We start from the raw sequence: 19,542 nt of genomic DNA, 5'->3' as shown, positions 1-19,542 counted from the left end.
ATCGATTTCCATCACCTGCTGTAGTTTTCCTCAGAAACTCTTACTCATGCATTCATTTCACTTAGACTTGGCTGGCGGGTGAACTGGGAGCTAGGAAAGGCAACGTCGGATGTAGAGTGGCGCCATCTTGTACGGACCCTGAACGTTTAGCACGCCGAGCGTTGAGCTTACACCGGGCAATACTTGTCAGAGAGGAAAAAAATAGCGTTGTTACGCGATGGCGTATTTCCGTTTCCTCTCCGCCAGGGCGTTTTTGGTTGGACGGTCTTGTTGCGGAGGGAGGGGGAAGATTGTTTGCTCCGTAGACGCTCCCCGTAAAGCAAGGTAAACTGAGGTAAAGCCGGGAAGGGGAGTTTTTTTTCCGCCTGGTTACGTGGGATGGCTGGGACTCAGACGCTGGGTCCGCGGAAGAGTATGCGCTTGGAGCCTGGAGGCTCAGATGGCCCCCGGGGCTGGAGAGGCAAGGTTGGGGGATAGAAGGTGAATTGCAAAGCCGGACCGAGGGGGGACGGGCTTGGTAGAAAAAGGGTGTGGAGGAGAGAGGGTGGGGCTCAGAGGGAAGTTTGGAAGGGGAGGGACTGTGGAGGGAACAGGGACGCGAGCAGAGTCGGACCTAAAGTCCTTGAGGCCCGAGGAAAGAAGTTGAGGTGGGGGACGGGTCGGATCTCGAGAGTGTGTGTTGGGAAACCAGTGATGTCTTGGGGAGACCCAGGACGCGGAGGAGGCTGCTGGCCAAGGTTCTGATGCTGACATCCTATGTAACTCGACCTTTGTTTCTCCTGCAGCTCCCCAGAGGCGCATCTCCCACCCTCTGCTTGGACTTAGCTTTCTCTCCATCTGCCACCACAGCCTGGAGGCGCTTGCCTCCACCCTCCCGAATGGTGCTCCTCTTCCCAGGCGTCGGCCCAGGATCCAGGCCCCCTTTGCTCCTTGAGTTGGAGCTGTTGCTGCTGGGGTCTCTTGGTGGACTCCCCGTGGTGAGGTGTGAAGAACTTTTGCACAGACGAGGCTTTAGTTATAAGGACCTCCTTAGCAGTTCGAAGCTCAGCCGCTAACTGAACGCCAGGCCCATCTGTGCTGCTTCTCTTCGGCCTCTGAGAAGAGAAAACCCTTCTCTGTTCCATCCAAAGCCCAGGAAGCCTCAAACTGGGGCCCTGCTCCCAGCATGCCAGCCCTCTCTTGTGCATAGGGCTTTGCCCTCTTCCAGCCAGCATGGCTGATCTCAAAAAGGCTGCAGGGGGCCGGGAGACTCCGCAGGGGGAACTGCGGTCAGAGGTGGTAGAGGATGAGGTCCCTAGGAGCCCGGTCGCAGAGGAGCCTGGAGGAAGTGGAAGCAACAGCAGTGAGACCAAATTGTCCCCTAGGGAGGAGGAAGAACTGGACCCTAGGATACAGGTGAGAAGGCTGATGGAGGAGGTCGGAAGGCCAGAGGCCAGACTTGCTGAAGAGCTGTGGGATAAGTGGGATAAGTGAGGCCTTAGACTCCTCTCTCACAGTGGGCAGGGGTGGGAAAGGAAAGCAGACATGTACACAAAATGTGGCGGTTCAGTGTGACAAGTGCTGATGGAGAGCAGGGACCCTGCCTGAGTGCTTGGGGCATAGAACCACTCATTGTTCTTCTTTCTGAATAAGCAAAAAGATTGCTAGCTCAGGTATCTTACATATCCTGGAGGCAAGAGGAGATGACTGAGACTGGGAGGCAGTTTGGAGGCTGAGGAAATCCCCCCCCCCCCCCCCCACACACCTTTTACCTTCTTAGATATGTCTCTCAGAATCATTTTGAGTTGTGAGACCTTTCAGGTATTTGAAAGGCACGGTAAGGTTTGAGTCTGTAAGGAAATAACTCCCTTCCCCCCTGCCCATACCCCTCTCTTTGAGACAGGATTCTCTTGTGTAGCCCTGGCTGTCCTGGAACTTGATTTGTAGACTAGGGTGGCCTAGAACTCCAAGATCTGCCTGCTTCTGCCTCCCTGCTCCTGGGATTAAATTAGGTGTGTGCTACCATGATCAGCAGGAAACTTTTTATATTGCAAGGATTTATCTCTGTTGTGATTGGTCCTTAATATATATTTCTGGCTCTTGGAATTGTGGGCTTACCAAAAAAATGTCAGGACAGTTTACTGTCATGGAATGTGCACAGTCTAGTTGGTAAACCAGAGAGATGGTTGTGTAAGAGACTCAGGGAACTGGTATGAGGAAGACTGGTCATTGTGGAGGAGATGGTTGGCTAGGACAAGCTTAGTTATCTGTCATGTTTCAGGGTACTGTCTAAATGGACTGTATGGGAAAGTTTCTGATATGGGCTGATAATGGCTAATACGTGCTGTATGTTTGGGGTCCAGGGCTGCTATTTAGATAGGTTGCATCTGAGATTCTGTTACTGGGAAACTGATCGAGCTCCTTCTAGGTAGCTAGAACATCCCAGAGCTTGAATTCTTGGGCTTCTCCTTCAGTAAACCTTACTGGGTAGTGCCAGTGAATTGCAAAGAAAGTAAATCTGGTCCTGGGGTGTGTGTGTGTGTGTGTGTGTGTGTGTGTGTATACTGAAGCTCAGCTCCTTGGGTTGTTTGTGACCTTATAGTGGAGCATTGGCGAGCTATTCTTTTCTGGCATGAGTCAGTGATTTATTTCTGCTGTGCTTCAAGATGCTACATTGAAAACAACTCAGCTCTTCTCTCATGCATTCTGAGGATTTGTCCTCCACTGAGAGAGTGCATTGAAAAAAAGAAGTCAAAAAGATATTCAAGTCACTTACGTTCCATGATTTGGGAATTTGTGAAACCGTTAACTTCTTTGAGCTTCTGTTTGTCAGTAAAGTGAGGGACTTGGTTTGTCTGGTATGCACAGTTCCCATTCACTGTGCACATGGGTCTGGAAGATTACGGATACTGAGTTAAGAAGGAGCTCTCTGTTTCACGGGGAGAAGGGCATATAATACACTTCTTACACCTCCCAGAAACATCCTTCGTCCTGCGCAGGCAATACCTTCTCTCCTGCTATCTTTCATCAACCTCTTGTTCTGTGTGTTTTTTCAGTAATCATATAGGCAAAGGTAGTAGACTGAAGAGGCACACTTGTGGCTAATGGAAATACAGTCATTTGAGATTAAAAAAAAATGCAGTTGTGTACTGTAGCGATGGCATAGATGTGACATTTCTGCCATCATAGTTCTGTCAGTGAGCTCTGGCAGTGTTGGAATGTCTCGGGAATGCATAAGGTCTACTTTGCCTCCAGTGAGCGTGCAGAGGGATGGGGACTAGGGGGCCATCGAGACCCTTGTTTCTCTTGCAGAGCTGTACGGCATTTATGGACATGTTGTAGCTGATACTGGGAGGGAAGGCTCATTTGACGACACAGGCACGCGTCGGTTGGTTCTCCAGACTCACCAGGGATTTAGAGTTTGCCATTGGAAAAAGCATCATGACGTGAGGCACACCACAGTTTTCAGGTGGAGATCACGTTTGCCCTTCTGTATTAATATTCTTTTGGGTGCTGAGGAGATGCGTTAGGGCCTGAAGTTCATTTTAGTGTTGATAGTGATCCACATCACATGCCTTGCAAATGTGCTTCAGCTCCTTCAGGGAGTATCTGTTTTTCTAGATCCGCATATTTAATGTGTCTCCATCAACAGATCCATCAAGATCCACTAAAAGACTCTTAAAACACATTTTCCCTTACTTCCATGACTAGGATAAGATTGAAATGAAAGCCCAGCCAGTTCCTAGTGGTCCACTGGGCATGGGTGGCCCAGAGCTGGGGCTCTGACCTATTTTAGAGTGTTTTAAATTTCTCAGAAATGACTATCCTCAGGGTGAGGCTGTCTGATGTGGGGCTGGGTTTCCACGGCTGACAGGCAGGTAGCTCATGTCATCTGGTGTGATCTCTCTGGAGGTAAAGGGAGACTAGGCCATACCTGCCTGCAGTATGTCTTTGTTTACCCCTTTAGAAAAGGCTGTGTCTCCATCAGGGTCTCATTGGATCATTGGAATTCCTCATGTCCTCCAGCTTTTGGAAAGAGGGTGTTGGTCAAACGGTTTGGTGGTGCCAGGATGGGCCTGGCCTCTCAGGTTTTCTATGCTCTCCACCCCCCACCCCCTCTTTTTTTTTGGTGAGACAGTGTTTCATGTAGTCTAGGGTGGTCTTGAGCTCACTGCATAGCTCATGCTGATTTTGAACTCCTGATCCTTTTGTCTCTGCATCCTGAGTCTGAAATTATAGGTCTGTGCCGCCAGGATACCTGGACACACTTGCTTAACTCCCAATTCTTCAGGGTGACGTTGCAACCTCAGAGTTCTCATCTTCAAGTGTTGGCATAACTAAAACAACAGTCATCACCCTGGCCCTATTGACTCATCATCTGCTTGGGCCTTTCGATGCTTTGTCAAAGAGGACCAGGAGCGTCCAAGAGTGGAACAGAAACATTTGTAGTCAAGCACCCATGCTTTGACTCAGTGGCCTGGCATTCTGGGAATGTGTCCAGAGTGCCCCAAGAAGGTCATCCTCCTGCTGGCTGCTGGCTGCTGGCTTTCTGACAGACGATGCATGCTGACTCAGACCTTGTCCTCCTTGAATTCCATTTTCGCTGAGTGCCAGGAGTTCCTAGTGGAGCAGGCCAAATGGAATGTGTTGCTGACTGTCCACACAGTACTTTGGGTGCTCAGTGACTCCCACTGTGCCCTCTCTGCCTTGGTGCTTCAGCTTGGCTGCTTCTTCCTGCTTCCTTTGTTCATCAGGCTTTGGGGGTGTGGGGGGTGTGTGTGGGGGTTCCCTTTATCCTGTCAGAGCTTTGTGAGCACCAGACTGATTGATCATCACACTTTTTTGTTTTTTTGTTCAGGGTGACCTTGAACTTAATATCTCTCTGCCTCAGCTTTCCAAATGTTAGGGTTACAGGTGGGTGCCACTGTAATTGGCAGCAGGGATTTTTTTTTTTTCTTTTTAATTGTAAGGGGTACTAGTTCCTATATTTAACTTAAAAACCAAACCAGAAACCAAACCAAACCAAAAAAACCCAACCAACACAGGGTTTTACTCTGTAGCCCTGGCTGGCTTGGAACTTGCTATATAGATCAGGATGGTCTTGAGCTCATACAGACCTGTCTGCTTCTGCCTCCCAAGAGTTGGGATTAAAAGTGTGAGCCACCATACCCAGTCCTATTTTTACTTTTTAAATATTAGGTGGATAGCTGGCTGTGGTGGTGCACAGTTTTGATTACCCCCCACCCCACCCCCCGACAGGGTTTCTCTGTATAGCCCTGGCTGTCCTAGAACTCACTTTGTAGACCAGGCTGGCCTTGAACTCAGAAATCCACCTGCCTCTGCCTCCCAAGTGCTGGGATTAAAGGTGTGCATGCAGCAGGCAATGCTGCTGCACATTTTTAATCTCAGCCCTAGGGACATTAAGCTAGGAGACTTAAAGTGTTTTAAAAGATGGCCTTTGAAAAATGGACCATTCTGTGTGAGTTCACAATATTGTTCTGTGAATGGCTCTATCAAAGAGAATCAGCCAGGTTCATGGCTCTTCTGAGATAGGCTGCGCCTGGGTTCATGTCCTTGTTCCTGGTTCCACTGGGAGGGCCAAGTAAGGTGAGTGGGAGCCAACATCAAATCTATGCAGATGGGATAAGATGGTGGTGTTGCCATCTAATAATGTCTGTCACGGATGAGTAGCAGGCAGACTGGGATGGTGAAGGCAGAGCCTGGAGTTGAGCACCAGTTTTGTAGAACCTGTAACTAAGTACCTGGAATTTCCAGATAGAGAGCCCTTGGCACACCCTAGACTTTTAAGGAGTATCCTCAGATCATCAGAACCTGGGGTTGGATGTGTTTTCTTAGGCAAGTGAGAATGATTTGTGGCCAGCTCCCTCTCCAGCTCCATGCCACATCACGGAAAGAGGCAGGGTCATTCCATGATTTTCTCTCAGGACCAGACATCAGTGAGTCATTAAACTAGCATGTCCAGCGATTTCCCCTGAGATTCCTCCTTGCCAGGACAACGTTGCACGGGGGTGGGGGGGTGGGGGTTGGGGGGGGTGGGGCTTCTGAGATGACTTGGTGGTTAGGAGCATATTCTGCTCTTACAGGGACCTGAGTTAAGTTCCCAGCACCCATGTTGGGCAGCCCATAATCATTTGTAACTCCAGGTCCAGGACGATTTGATGTATCTGGCCTGTGCAAGCACCTCCACTCACATGCATTCTCCCTCTCACATACTCATAGTTTAGAAAATAAATAGATAGGAAAACTTGTACTGTATTGGATGGGATCTGGGTTTCTGTCTTTGTCTAAGAGGTGAAAAACCCTCCTGCACCTTTACCCGGTCCTTATCTTGATCATGCACCAAGCCCTGGTGTTTCTGTGTCCTGCATTGTCTCCCTTTTTCTCTCACCTGGAACACAATAAATATAGCTTTCCTTTGCCTTACTTGTCTCCACTGGAATACTTGCTCTTCTCTGCCTTCTTGCTAGAAAGATGTGCTTCAGGCATCTTGTTCTGGCCTTCTGCCCAGGTAGGTGGCCCTAGTGCCTACAGGGCACCTGTGCCCATCTTCACACAGATTGACTGCTGCTGAGAGCCTGTGGCTCACAGATGTGGGTCACCACCTCTGTGTGCTGTGTTCTACATTCTTTTTAAGATGTCTTAAACAATTGAATATGTACTTCATCTGTGTATATGTATGTAGACCATGTGCGTGCAATGCCCTTGGAGGCTGGAAGAGAACATTGGATCCCCTGGAAATGGAATTACAGATGACTGTGAACTACCATGTGGGTGCAGGGAACTAAACCTGGGTCCTCTGCAAGAGCAACAAGTAGTCTTAACCTCGGAGCCATCTCTCCAGCCCTGTGTTCCACATTTTTCTCCAAGTACTGACCAGGAAGTATGTAGTGAGCATGTGCTGAGTGAGTGGCCCTCCTGGCCCTGGGAGGAGAGTCCTTCATCTCCTAGGACTCCTCCCTCAGAGGAGAGCTAGATGTGCGCTAGTGGAGAGTAAGGCTCACCCCCCCCCCCCCCCCCCCCCCCCGCTGTCTGTGCCACAGTATTCCCGGAGCTAGAGTTTCCTCATCCCTGCAATGGGGGTTGGAGTACTCAGTTAAGTGGAACCATGAAGATCACATGAGACTGTCGTGGGGCCTAGACAGGGTGCCCTCTTCTAAGTGACTCACCCGTTCCCCAGTGTGCTGGGACTTTCTGTAGTTGACTTGCGGTTGCTTCCTTCTGCTCTAACTCCCATGCTTCTTTGGCAGGAGGAGCTGGAACATCTGAATCAGGCCAGTGAGGAAATCAACCAGGTGGAGCTACAGCTAGACGTGAGTGTCTCTCTTCTCACAGCCTTGGGTTGCTCTCCGGAGAGTTCTCTTTTCGTGTTTTCCTATATTGAGACAGTGGTAGAGGAAGGGGTGTGTCGAAGAAGTGAGGTTCTGTGACATGTATGCTTGTTTTCCACATTCCTTGCCAGGAGGCCAGGACCACCTATCGGAGGATCCTGCAGGAGTCAGCCAGGAAGCTTAATACACAAGGCTCTCACTTGGGGAGCTGTATTGAGAAGGCCCGACCTTACTATGAGGCTCGACGACTGGCTAAGGAGGTATGCCTGTGTTTTAGTTTTATTTCTGTTGCTGTGACAAATACCATGCCCCAAAGGACCTTAGGGGTGGAAAAAGTTTATGTGACTTACTCTTCCAGGTCAGTCCACCATTGATAGAAGTCACTGCAAGAACTCAAGCAAGACCTTGGAGGCAGAGCCATGGAGGAAGCCTGTTGCTTGCTCACTTGAAGGCATATACCCAGCTAGCTTTCCTGTAGAGACCAGAACCACCTGCCCAGGGAATGGTACCACCCAGAGTGGGCTGGTCCCCTTTACATCAGGGAAACAATCAAGACAATCCACCATAAACATCCCCACAGGCCAGTCTGATTGGACAGTCCCTCAGCTGAGATTCCCTTTTCAGGTGTCTCTCGGCTGTGTATGTCAAGTTGACAGAACTAGGGCAGTTTTACCTTTCATTAGGAAGGGATGCATGGTCTGTCTGTCTTCAGTCTCTGTGTGGAATGGGGAATAAAACACCATACTTAAGGACATGGCCATGCTCTGAACAGCCTGTGAGTTGAGGTTCTTAAAAGTTGTAGGGAATGGGTTCATCGGGCCAGTGAGATGGCTCAGTGGATAAAGGCACCTCCTGCCTGACGATCCCAGTTCATTCACTGGAATCCACATGGTGAAAGGAGAGAACTGACCCCTGTGTATTGTCCTCTGACCTCCACATGCTTGGTGTGACATTTGTGCTGAGGCACACACATACATACACATGCATACAATAAATACATAAATGTAAGAAAATGTCTCATGGTCAAGAAATGACTGGGTGGAGGCATTGGTCCTGTTTAGAAATTTTGTTCAGTCCCACTGATAGCTTTGTTCTTTCTTCCTTCTTTTCCTCTTCATTCCCCTCTCCTGTCTTTCCTTGGGCTGGAATCAAACCCAGAGTCTTGGGAACAGCAGATGAGAACTGTGATGCTGAGTACCACCCACAGGCCTCACCTGCTGATGTGTTTAAATAGTTAGGATTCAGGCTGTACCTAGTGTCCCCTCCCTCCCTCTCTCCCTCCTTCCCCCCATATCACCCCTCCCTCTCTCTCTGAGACATGGTCTTTCTATGTAGCACTAGCTGTAGTAGAGCTCTCTATGTAGAACAGGCTAGCCTCAAACTCAGAGAGATCTGACTGCTTCTGCCTCCTGTGTGCTGGGATTAAAGGCTGTGCCACCATGTACTGGCTCAATAATCCTCTGTTTTGATTTTTTTTGTCATTTAACTGCATTAATATTTACTATTATTACTGGGAATAGGTCTTTGTTTATCACAAAATATGTGAGCCATATGGTTTCTACACTATAGTTTCACCATATTATTACTTACAATGCAAATTTCATTCAGTCTAGCCATTGTACACTCATATTTTGAATATGAGAGATACTTCTTAGTAATGTGCATTTTTTTCAGAGTTTTACATTTTGAACCAATTAAATTTGATGACAAGCTAGTAATTATATATAAATTAGTAATAGATAGAAGTTGTAGCAAGGAGGGGAAAGCAGATATTCTCCTCCCACCCCTCAGCAGCCCATCCCTTAGCGTCCAGATATTTCTTACGTTTGCATATATGAGAGACTTAGCTGTAAGCCATGTAATTTGATAATTTGCATCCGTTTGAAAGCAAACGCTCTTCGCTCAGGAATGTTAAAATTCTTTTTTTTTTTTTTTTTGGTTTTTCGAGACAGGGTTTCTCTGTATAGCCCTGGCTGTCCTGGAACTCACTTTGTAGACCAGGCTGGCCTCGAACTCAGAAATCCGCCTGCCTCTGCCTCCCGAGTGCTGGGATTAAAGGCGTGCGCCACCACGCCCGGCTTGAATGTTAAAATTCTTTTTGAATTTATATATATTTAACTAATACTGCTAAATTTGGTAGGGTTTTTGTTTGTTTGTTTTCAATAATCTGTTTATAAATCTCTTATCAACCTTTTGACTTGGTAATTTATGCGTCACTTTGTCAAATGCGTGAACTATTTCTGTTTCTAGAGAAGTGCAGAAGATCGATGAGGTTCTATGAGAAATCTGACTTCTCAGCTTGAAGAGCTGAGAGTCCTTGAACTGATTCTTGGTTCATGTGGCTGTTTAATGCTGTGTGTGCCCAGCGTATGTTCACGCCAGCTCTAGAAACTGGTGTGCTAGTTGCCAGGAGTCTGTTGCTTTTGATGCTATCAGCAGCGAAACATTCAGTCTTTCCCTTACTACTGTCTCTCTATATATATTTTTTTGTTTTAAAACCACTTTGTTATGAATTCTATAAAAATGGGGTCATATAATATGTGTTGTCTTTGTTCCTTCATCTTATCTGTGTAACTGTATTATGACATAACACCAGAGCTCTAGAGAGCCACCTTCTGGTAATGAAATGCTTTGTGGGGCTGGAGAAATGGCTCAGTCATTAACTGCTTTGCTATTGAACCATACCCTTAGCCTTGTGTCATACTTTAAAAGCCCAAGGACTCTTCTCTTCTCTTCTCTTCTCTTCTCTTCTCTTCTCTTCTCTTCTCTTCTCTTCTCTTCTCTTCTCTTCTCTCCTTTTTTTCTCTTTTCTTTTTCCCTTGGCTGTCCAGGATCTTGCTGTGTAGAATAGGCTTGCTTGGACCCAAACTCACAGAGATCTGCCTGCCTCTGCCTCCCAAATGGTGGGGATAAAGGTGTGAGTGAGGAGGCACCAGGCCCTGCTAAGCCATTTCCATTTGTAAGACATACTTTTTTGTTACGCTCCTATAACTGGAAGCTGAGGATCAGCCTCTGGGTTTTGCTTGGCTAGCACTGGTTGAATAGCTCTTACTGTAATTTCAGGTTGAGCATAGCATGTATCAGATGTTGAACTGATAACAGGTACTATACCTGATCTTAGCCAATGAGCTGAGAAGCAGGCTTTACTGTAATTTTGGGCTAAGAAGTATTTTAGATTTTTTTCAGATTTTGGAATATGTGCCTACACATAATGACATACATTGGAGACAGCAATTAAACAAGGAATTCATGTATCTGATAAGCATCTTATATATAGCCTGATATATGCAAATATTGCTTTTATTTTAAAATACTCATTTTTAATTATGTGTATGTATGTATGTGACTGCTAGATTTCATGTAGCCACCATCCACTGGCATTTTCTTAATATTTACTTCTGTTTCTAATCTGTAGAATATTGCTTTGATGGCATCTATCCTTAGTATGGTTTGGGAAATGAAGCTGAACTTATAAGTGGGCCTTCCTCTTTTTCTTGTTTTTACCTCCTCAAGGGATCGCAGGGGTGGCTGGGGTTCCCCCTGGGCTTCCCATCCTGACGACCCTCTACCTCCACAGGCCCAGCAGGAGACACAGAAGGCGGCCTTGCGGTATGAGCGGGCTGTGAGCATGCACAATGCCGCCCGGGAGATGGTCTTTGTGGCTGAGCAGGGGGTCATGGCTGACAAAAATCGACTGGACCCTACCTGGCAGGAGATGCTCAACCATGCTACCTGTAAGGTGAGGGTGCTGCCAGCAGGTCCCCTTCACTGTTCCTTGCTCTTCCTTTACCTCCGTTCTCCTCCCTGGCCCTCTCCCAATTCAGCCCCCCCCCCCCCCCCCGCCCCCAGCTTTGGTTTCCTTTAAGGTAGACCTGTCCTATGCCTGCCCAGCTTGGCCTCCAGTGCTTCCATTATTCCAGTTCTCTTTAGAAAGCCTCCTGTCTACTCCTTCTTCCTCTGGGTGGGGCTGACCCTGAGCTCCTCCCAGGCAGTGGCCCCAGATTTAGTACTCACACACTGGGTTCAGCTTTGTGGTTCCCTGTTCCTGTTTGCAGAAAGTTTTCCCTTCATGGGTGGGTCCTGCACTCTGCTAGTGTGTGTTAGAGGGATAATTTGTGTACCATTTCCAAGCTCCTAAAACTAAACTAGGCATATGGGCATATGGGCATCCGGGTCTGGGCTTATTCTGACCCCTTCAGCAGGTACAGGCCTGTGTCAACTCCTGGATAGTGACTGTGCCTCTAGTTCTTTGACTGCACAGAGAAGACCCTGTCCTGGGGTGGGTCTTGTGAGGTGAGGATAGTGAGAGAGGGGAGGGTTGCTGAGGCTGTGGTGTAGCCGCAGGGATGGGAGCACCTATGAGTTTGCCGCCGCCTGGGAGACAAGGGGCCTGGAGCCTGCACCTGGCCCTGCTCACATAATGCTCTGGGCCACACACAGATAGGGAGGCTGTGGAAGCTACAAGAACCCAACATGCCTCTGTGCCTCCTGTCCCTGACCTGAAGCCATTGTCACTGAGGGGTTCCTCAAGACTGTGGTGTCTGCACGGTTGCAATGTGTTCGAGGGTGTTCAGCCATGTGTAGGAGGGACTAAGCTGGTGGTGGCAGCTTTCCACGGTATCAGCAGAGCTGAGGGGCAGGTTGTTGCGGTAAATCTCCTCCCTAATATGCCCCAGCAATGAAAACACGACTCAATTAATATGATTACATGCTGTGCACCTAGACTGGGCAGATCTACTGCTACACTACCATCTTCCACAGCTTATGAGACCCCTTAGAACTTGCGGTTTCTCCAGGCCATGTGCTTCTGCTCCGCTTTGCTTCTTCTTCCTCCTCTGCATCCTCTCTCTCCCCCCACCTTCCCATCCACCTTCCCTTTATCTGCCCAATCATCAGCTCTCCTCTATTTTACAAATTAACGTGGGAAGCAGGTTTACAGGAAGTCACCTGAGTGCTGACTCTTTCCTTGTTCGAAACCCCTCACTGGAGAACGGAATTAACATCAAATATAATTAGCCCCAGGGCTATCTGCAACATTTCCCCCTTTCTGTCCAATTAAAAGACTATTTTATCTCAGATACAATTGAGCATAACTATTACTATTTTGTAATTTATAAAGTACAAGAGACTTAACAGCCAGTCCATCATCTTTGTTAAGTAAATGGAACCTCTGTCATCTATCCTTACCTAAAAGACCTGCACCTGGCTATGTCTTGGCTTTGAATGCCATCTGAAAACCAACCTCTCAAATCTGTTCCCCTTTGTAAAAAGCCTGGGTTGGCTAGGAGACTGTAGTTGTTCAACCCCATCAGAAATCCAAGATGACTGATCTTAACTGAAAATATATAGGAAGCCTAACACAGCTTCCAAAACTTAGCCAATTTATAGAGACCGCTGATCACTTGGACTGTCCCTTACTTCACATTGGAACATCAGTCTTTAGCCTACTGGCCAGGGTCATCTGACAGACTTAGAGAAACAGAAATATTAAGGACTAGCCTATTCTGTCTCGCTATACTAACATGTAATTGTGTCCTTTCTTTGGACAATATTGTCTGTAGATGAAATGAGGCAATTCTTGCCTAGTGGCTGTTTCGCCACAAGTGGAGTAGCTCAAAGATGCTCAGTTTGTTCTTTGAATCCAAGACAGGGAAAGCTGTCAGGAGTAGACTGGTCTCAACAACAAGTGAATAAATAACATTAAACGTCACATTCTGTGGACTTCTGACGTTTTTGAAAACCAACTATCTATGTGAACTAATCTGGACTGTTTTCTGTTACCTACTTTCAACCATTTCTGATTAAAATAAGTGAAAACACCCTAACAATAAACTCAAAGCCATGGATTTCCTATTTGGCCCTTAACTCACAGGCTTAAACATCTCAGATCTGTTTATAATAACAGCAATAGAAGGACTGGGTCTAAGCCCTGTACTTAAATATTTTTAGTATCAAAGGCAACCTATAATAACCACGTCCAGCCCCAAAGCTTAGAGAACTGGGATGACGACTCTTCATAACTTCTTCAAGATGAATATGGGCGTTGAGACATTTTAAAGGGAGTGGGAAGGGTAGGGAAAATGGGGGAGTTGGTTGGCCTTAAGAAGGCCACACCAATGATTGTATGACCAATCTCTGATGTCTGTGTTCTGACTGGATCTGGATGAAAAACCAAGACATCAGGAGTCCAGGCAGGTCAGTTCAGCATGTCTGACGATGAAATTCACCAAGGCTGTATAGTCTGTAATATATAAATCTCAAAGCAAAATTTTAGTCTCATCCAGATAACCTTTTTGTTTAATTCTCTGGAATCTAGTTCTCAGAGGGTCTCCCTCTATCAAATCTGATCCACAGAACTCTGGAAGGTGTAAATGCCTCAATCACCTTTTCCAAAAACACAAAGACAGACAAACCCTTTTCCCCAAATCAGCATATCCTTCAGCCGGTAACCAGGGAAACCTGTAGCTTGCCCTCTGTCCCAGAGGAACAGTAAAACAACCACAGTACTCAAATCACACACATTTTAGCCTATTCAGGCCTTTCTAATTTGTCATGTCAGGATTTAAACCCAAAATTCCTGTGAAGCCCACGTTAGACAGAATGTGAGTCTCCTGCAGACTTTATCATACTGTCTTTAAAACAATTGATTCACACTTCTATTTTCCTTTCCTCTTTCCTTCCCTTTCCTTTTTCCTTTCCTTTCCTTTCTTTTCCTTTTCCTTTTCCTTCCCCTCCCCTCCCCTCCCCTCCCCTCCCCTCCCCTCCCCTCCCCTCCCCTCCCCTCCCCTCCCCTCCCCTCCCCTCCCCTCCCCTCCCCTCCCCTCCCCTCCCCTCCCCTTCCCTTCCCTTTTCTTCCCTTTCTATACCTGCTTATAAGAAGCAGCTTGTTAAACCAGGATTTAAACCCAAAATTCCCGTGGAGCCCATGTTAGACAGAATATGAGTATCCTGTAAGACTTATTAGAGCAGTATACCTTTATACCATATTTAAGTATCAAAAGGTTCTATTTCTCCCTTTATATCAATGAATTACCTGGTCTGGAGCCCTTTGTACCTTTGTCTCCCAATTCTTTATTCACAGGGAAGAGCTGACCCGAGTTGTATGTGTTCCCATTTGGAGGTGGGGGAGGCAGGGTGGGGAGTGAAGGATACAGGGAAGAAAACATAGAAAGACTCTCCTGGGTCTACGCCTCTGCTGTTTTCTGTGAGCCCCTCAAACCCAGTCAGCTTCAGATCCATACTGCTGCAGCTTATATCACTGCCCAAGCCCCATTCAGGGGTTGGGGGGGGTGGGCAGTGAATTTTTATCTCAGGTTAGTTGAATTCAAATCAATACGTTGGGTGCCATTTTGTTGCGGTAAATCTCCAACCCCGGCAATGAAAACATAACTCAGTTAATATGAACACATGCTGTGCGCCTAGAGCAGGTCACACAAGTATGTGTAAGACGGTGGGGGAGAGATGCTTTCAGAGGCATGTGCTTGAGATCTGTATCCAAAAGAGATGCTAAGGTGCTCTCGTTGCCCCCAATCCTTATCTGTCTTCCTCTGTAGACTGCAGGGATGGCGAGGGCTTTGTAGACAATCCTGTTCAGGTCCCTCAGGGCAGTGTGCATATTGGCAGCCTAGGGCTGATCCCATTTGAATGCCAGCTTACTGATGTGTGTCCCCCGCCCAACCTGGGCCAGGTGAATGAGGCAGAGGAAGAGCGGCTTCGAGGTGAACGGGAGCATCAGCGTGTGACGAGGCTGTGCCAGCAGGCTGAAGCTCGTGTCCAGGCCCTGCAGAAGACCCTCCGGAGGGCCATTGGCAAGAGCCGCCCCTACTTTGAGCTCAAGGCCCAGTTCAGCCAAATCCTGGAGGTAGCTAATGGGGGAGGGTGGGCAAGTACAGCGAGTGCTGGTGTGCTGCTTTGGGTAACCTTGCTAGACCAGCCAGTACTGTAGCCTGTGCTCAGAATGATCCTGCAGGAGTGGGAGGCAGGGGTGAGCGGCTTGTGCCCGTGGAGAACACTGATGAGGAAGCAAAGGTAAATGAGAAGTGGTAGGAGGTTGGAATGGGGGAAACCAGCCAGGTGGGGAGGAAGAGTGGAGAGAGACGGGGGAGCCAGAGGGGTGAAGACCTGGGAGGAGGGCTTGCTGGGCCTCAGGTCAGGAGGGACATTCAGAGGACAGTAGGGCTGGAGAGAGTATTGTAGTTCAGAGGTGCTGAAGGTGTCCAGGGGCTCTGGGGTAGGAAGTCTAACCTCAGGGACAAGTGCTGAGTGGGTCAGAAGACATCTCATAGCTTACCTATTTTTTTCTGCAGGAGCACAAGGCCAAGGTGACAGAACTGGAGCAGCAGGTGGCACAGGCCAAGACCCGCTACTCGGTGGCCCTGCGTAATCTGGAGCAGATCAGTGAGCAGATTCATGCCAGGCGCCGGGGCTTGCCCCCCCACCCCCTGGGCCCACGGCGATCCTCCCCTGTTGGGGCTGAAGCTGGACCTGAGGGCATTGAGGATGGGGACAGTGGGATTGAAGGGGCAGAGGGCGGGGGCCTAGAGGAGGGCAGCAGCCTTGGGCCTGGCCCAGGCCCAGATACGGACACGCTAAGCTTATTGAGTCTGCGCACTGTGGCCTCTGACCTGCAGAAGTGTGACTCAGTGGAGCACCTGCGTGGCCTCTCGGACCATGCCAGTCTAGATGGCCAAGAGCTGGGAGCCCAGAGCCGGGGACGCCGGGGAAGTGACATCGGAGTTCGAGGGGGTCGGCACCAGCGCAGTGTCAGCCTGTAGCTCTGTGGCCAGAGCTAGCTTGATTTCTACCATGGGCAATCAGGGCCCACAGGCCTTCCCTCCTCAAGTCCTGTCTGCCCCAGATCCTGGTCTGCAGCCTTCCTTGGGCAGGATCAGCTGTCTCAGTCCTGTGTCCCCAGCTTCCTCACCGTTCCTTCTCTCAGGAGGCAGCTCTCTCTTTGCCTTACCCACCTAGAAGGCTTGCTCTCTGGCCCTGTCTCTTCTCCCCGTGCTGGCACTTGAGTCTCTGATGCTCTCTTGATTTCCTATTCTGACCTGACTTCTATCTATCTGGCTTTTTCCCTCAGGGAACTTGGTCTAGAAGACGCAGGAGGTCATGTGAGAACATGAGCATCCTAGCCCAAGTGGTTGGACAGGCTTTCACCCGTTGATTCCTGGCCCTGTCTTCCCAGAAGGCGTGCCCTAGATATGCTGCTGAGTCCCCGGCAGCCTGTGCTCTTGTCCTGTCCCAGCTTGCCTGTGAGCAATGTGTACAATGTCCATGTGCCTCTGGAAGACACCACCTTCTGTCAGTGCACCTCTTGTGACCTTAGCTGCTGTGCTGTGTGTCCTTCATTCAGTGTCAGGTGGGGGAGTTGAACCCTGTTATCAACACAGGCATTTGGGCCAACTCCAAATGGCCCCTGCCTGTGTGATGTGTCTCCAGTTGGGCTGAGCCCTTATAATTGCCAAGGTGCTAGTGGGTCCCAATGGGGTCTATGCTGGAGGGTTAGAGATGGGAGATTCTCAAGGCTGAGACCTTGCCATCCCACCTTCCCCATGTGTGGCGCTGAGCTTGCTTTTTCTTGGTAGAGGTTGAACTGGAGTTTGGCACTCTCCTACAGGGTGGCATTAGAGAACTTGGTGCTCAATTGCTCTCTATCGCTCTTCCTCACACCAGATGGTACCTATACCAGGAACCTTTGGAGAGCGCTTAAGCATGGGTGCAAAGCTTCCTTTCTTTTATGAGAGGAATTGACTTGAAGTGAGGGGTTCCAGCCTCAAAGAGCAGCTCTGGGTGCTGGTGTTCCTGGGCTGTGTGAAGGAAAACCACACCCGATCTGGGTGCCTTGGAGGAGCTGACCTCCTGTCCCATCAGGAGGATGAGGAGAGCGCATGCCCAGGGCTGGGAGAAGAGTGCCTGTTGTCTCGCATGGGATCTCCCAATTTTCAGGTTTTAGGATGGTCACAATGAAAACCTGTGGGGTTTGAGGTGGCTGTTCAGGCAGAACAGAAATGAGGAGGACATGATTGTGCGAGTGCATGTGCTGGTGCGTGTGGGAAAGGGTCAGTCCTGGTTTTATTTAAATAAAATAGTTTATGTAACAGTGATGTTTACTGTCTGTTAAAAGAGACATGGGGGTGAGATAGGGGGCTCTTCAGACCATGCAGTCAAGGAATCAAGATGGTATACACCAACTGAGAAGAGGGGAGAGAGGTACCAGCTTTTGGGTGGTCACACCCAAGCTAAGTGGACAAGGCTGGGGAGCCAGTGCCCAGAAGGCTGTGTTTTACAGTAATGAATGCCAGGGGTGGCCCTGCTGCAGAGGGCCTGCAGAGTGGCCATGGTTAGGGCACATAGTATCCTGGGTGTGTCTGCACATAAACTTTAAGAAAGGAGAGGGATCAAAGTAGGAACACTTGGTTATTAAAAACGGTGTGATGCTGAACCTTGAATTTCCAGTAGTCAGTGGTTTCTGTCCACTGCAGTATCAGGACATAGTCACAGAGAGTGACTCCTGAGTTGGAGCACATCTGGTTATAGGTGCGAGAGGCCAGAGTCTATTTAGACACGGATGGGAGACACCTGTGAAATATCCAGTAAATCAGGTTCCCAGAAGCCCTAGAGGTAAAGCTGAGGCTTGCCATTCCCCATGCAGTGTAAACAGATGTGGCCCACAACTGTAATCCCAGCATCCAGGAGGCGAAGGGCAGAGTTAGGTTCTGAGACCGTGATCAAAATGCTCTGGGACATGCTAGGGCTGGACAGTGAGGCCCACTGAGGCAGTGGGTCAGCCCTGGAGAGAAAGAATTACCAGTATGGTAGGATTTTAGGTGTCAGGGAAGAGCAGGGTGGAGGCCAAAGATGGAGAGGTACAGGCAGAGCTCTGATCCTGGGACACTGGATACACAGGGCCACTGGGAGCCAGGACAATTGAACCTTCACTGTACCTTTTGACAGGTACTGTCTAGGTCTTTGAAGCCACCTTCCTGATCTGTCAGGATGTACCATGAGTACATGGCTTTGGGTGAATAGAGTTAAACATAAATTGTCTTTATTAAAGGTTCAGAGTGGAGTGCTGTGCATGTAATGAGACAGTTACAATAGTTAAGCTTAGTGGGTAATTTTTGTGTGTGTAGTTATTTTCTCTTTTATGTAAAGAAAAACATCAAAAATCAGTCTTAATGAACTTAGGATAACATAATCATAGTTCTCAGGAGTGAGCTTTTGAGGTGGCCCTAGCCAGCCCCTTGGCAGGCAGGGTCCTTAAGGCTTCTGGTGCAGTGGAACATCAGAGGACAATGCTTGGGCTGTCCCCTGCCAGGTAAGTGAACAGAGACTAGGAAGGTCAGAAAGTGTGAGTCCTACAAGTGAAAAGGCCAGCCTCCCCTGAAGGCCTCCCCACAGCAGCCCCCATAAAGACTCTGCCCCACTTTGCTGACAACAGTGGGTTTTACTTAACCAGTGTATCTCTGACCAGACACACTGTACCCATTTGTGAGGCCCCATCCTCATTCCCACACGGTCCTACCACATGTCACCTAGGGTGAGTTCTACATGGCGTCTTCTCTGTTGGAGGGCTGGGGCTTCAGCCTCCTCTGCTCAGCACACGCCTCATACCTGGAAGGCTTTAATGGTGGTTTTGTGTTTTGTTCCTCTTGCCCCCCAAACCTACAACAGTCGACTTGATCATCAGAGTGGATAAGAGAGCCCAGAGCCAAGTCTTCAGTCTCTTGGGGAAATCTAAGAATTTTGTCACAGTGTAGCTGGGTATAGTGTGATATTACAGTGACTATTACGCATAATGAAAGCAGAAATTCCCTCGGGCCATAGTGTCATACTCCATGGTCTGTGTGCACATGGAGGATTCGATTGACTCCCCATCCCTGTGTGTGCAGGGAGAGGGCTGGACTAGGTAGTCTAAGGCACCTAAGTGGCAGAGACCCTTAGGCCTTGTAGGGTGTTTGGTGGATATGTTTACACAGAAGATGGGGTGGGGATGGCAACCTGGGAAGACAGAGCAAGTCCAACTCAGGGTAGGTGAGGCTGCTGAAGACAGAGCTTTCTGCATGAGGTGTTGCCTGTTGCTCTAAGTTTCTTCTTGCCAGGGGCAGGCAGTTGGTGCTCACTGCACAGTATGAAAAGCAAAATTACCTCTGCACAGCACAGTTGATGTATTCAAGAGAGCCTTGGAGGAAGGGCTTTTCAAGATGAGTTT

General features: G+C 48.6%; 1 protein-coding gene and 1 pseudogene across 3 annotated transcripts; one reads left to right on the top strand and one right to left on the bottom strand.

Moving 5' to 3' along the window:
• Positions 1-92: 92 nt before the first annotated feature.
• Positions 93-17,430, top strand: Sh3bp5l (SH3 binding domain protein 5 like). 3 transcript variants are annotated; one of them, XM_021177425.3, is made up of 7 exons: positions 93-324; positions 786-1,395; positions 7,248-7,310; positions 7,460-7,588; positions 10,906-11,067; positions 15,016-15,189; positions 15,635-17,430. In XM_021177425.3, the coding sequence occupies exons 2-7, from the start codon at positions 1,213-1,215 to the stop codon at positions 16,100-16,102; spliced, it is 1,179 nt and encodes a 392-aa protein (XP_021033084.1). In that variant the 5' UTR covers positions 93-324; positions 786-1,212; the 3' UTR covers positions 16,103-17,430. The 3 variants fall into 3 exon arrangements, with proteins under 3 accessions (XP_021033084.1, XP_021033086.1, XP_029339140.1); XM_021177427.3 differs by having other exon boundaries at positions 93-334; XM_029483280.2 differs by lacking the exon at positions 93-324 and adding an exon at positions 341-480.
• On the bottom strand, positions 10,369-10,469 carry LOC115032738 (U2 spliceosomal RNA; annotated as a pseudogene).
• Positions 17,431-19,542: the final 2,112 nt, after the last annotated feature.

This window comes from Mus caroli, unplaced genomic scaffold (genome assembly GCF_978045245.1).
Source record: "Mus caroli unplaced genomic scaffold, Mus_caroli_1 scaffold_13, whole genome shotgun sequence".
In the NCBI taxonomy this organism is placed as follows: Eukaryota; Metazoa; Chordata; class Mammalia; order Rodentia; family Muridae; genus Mus; species Mus caroli.
Note: the sequence above shows the minus strand (reverse complement) of the source record. Positions and strands in the feature narration are given on the sequence as shown.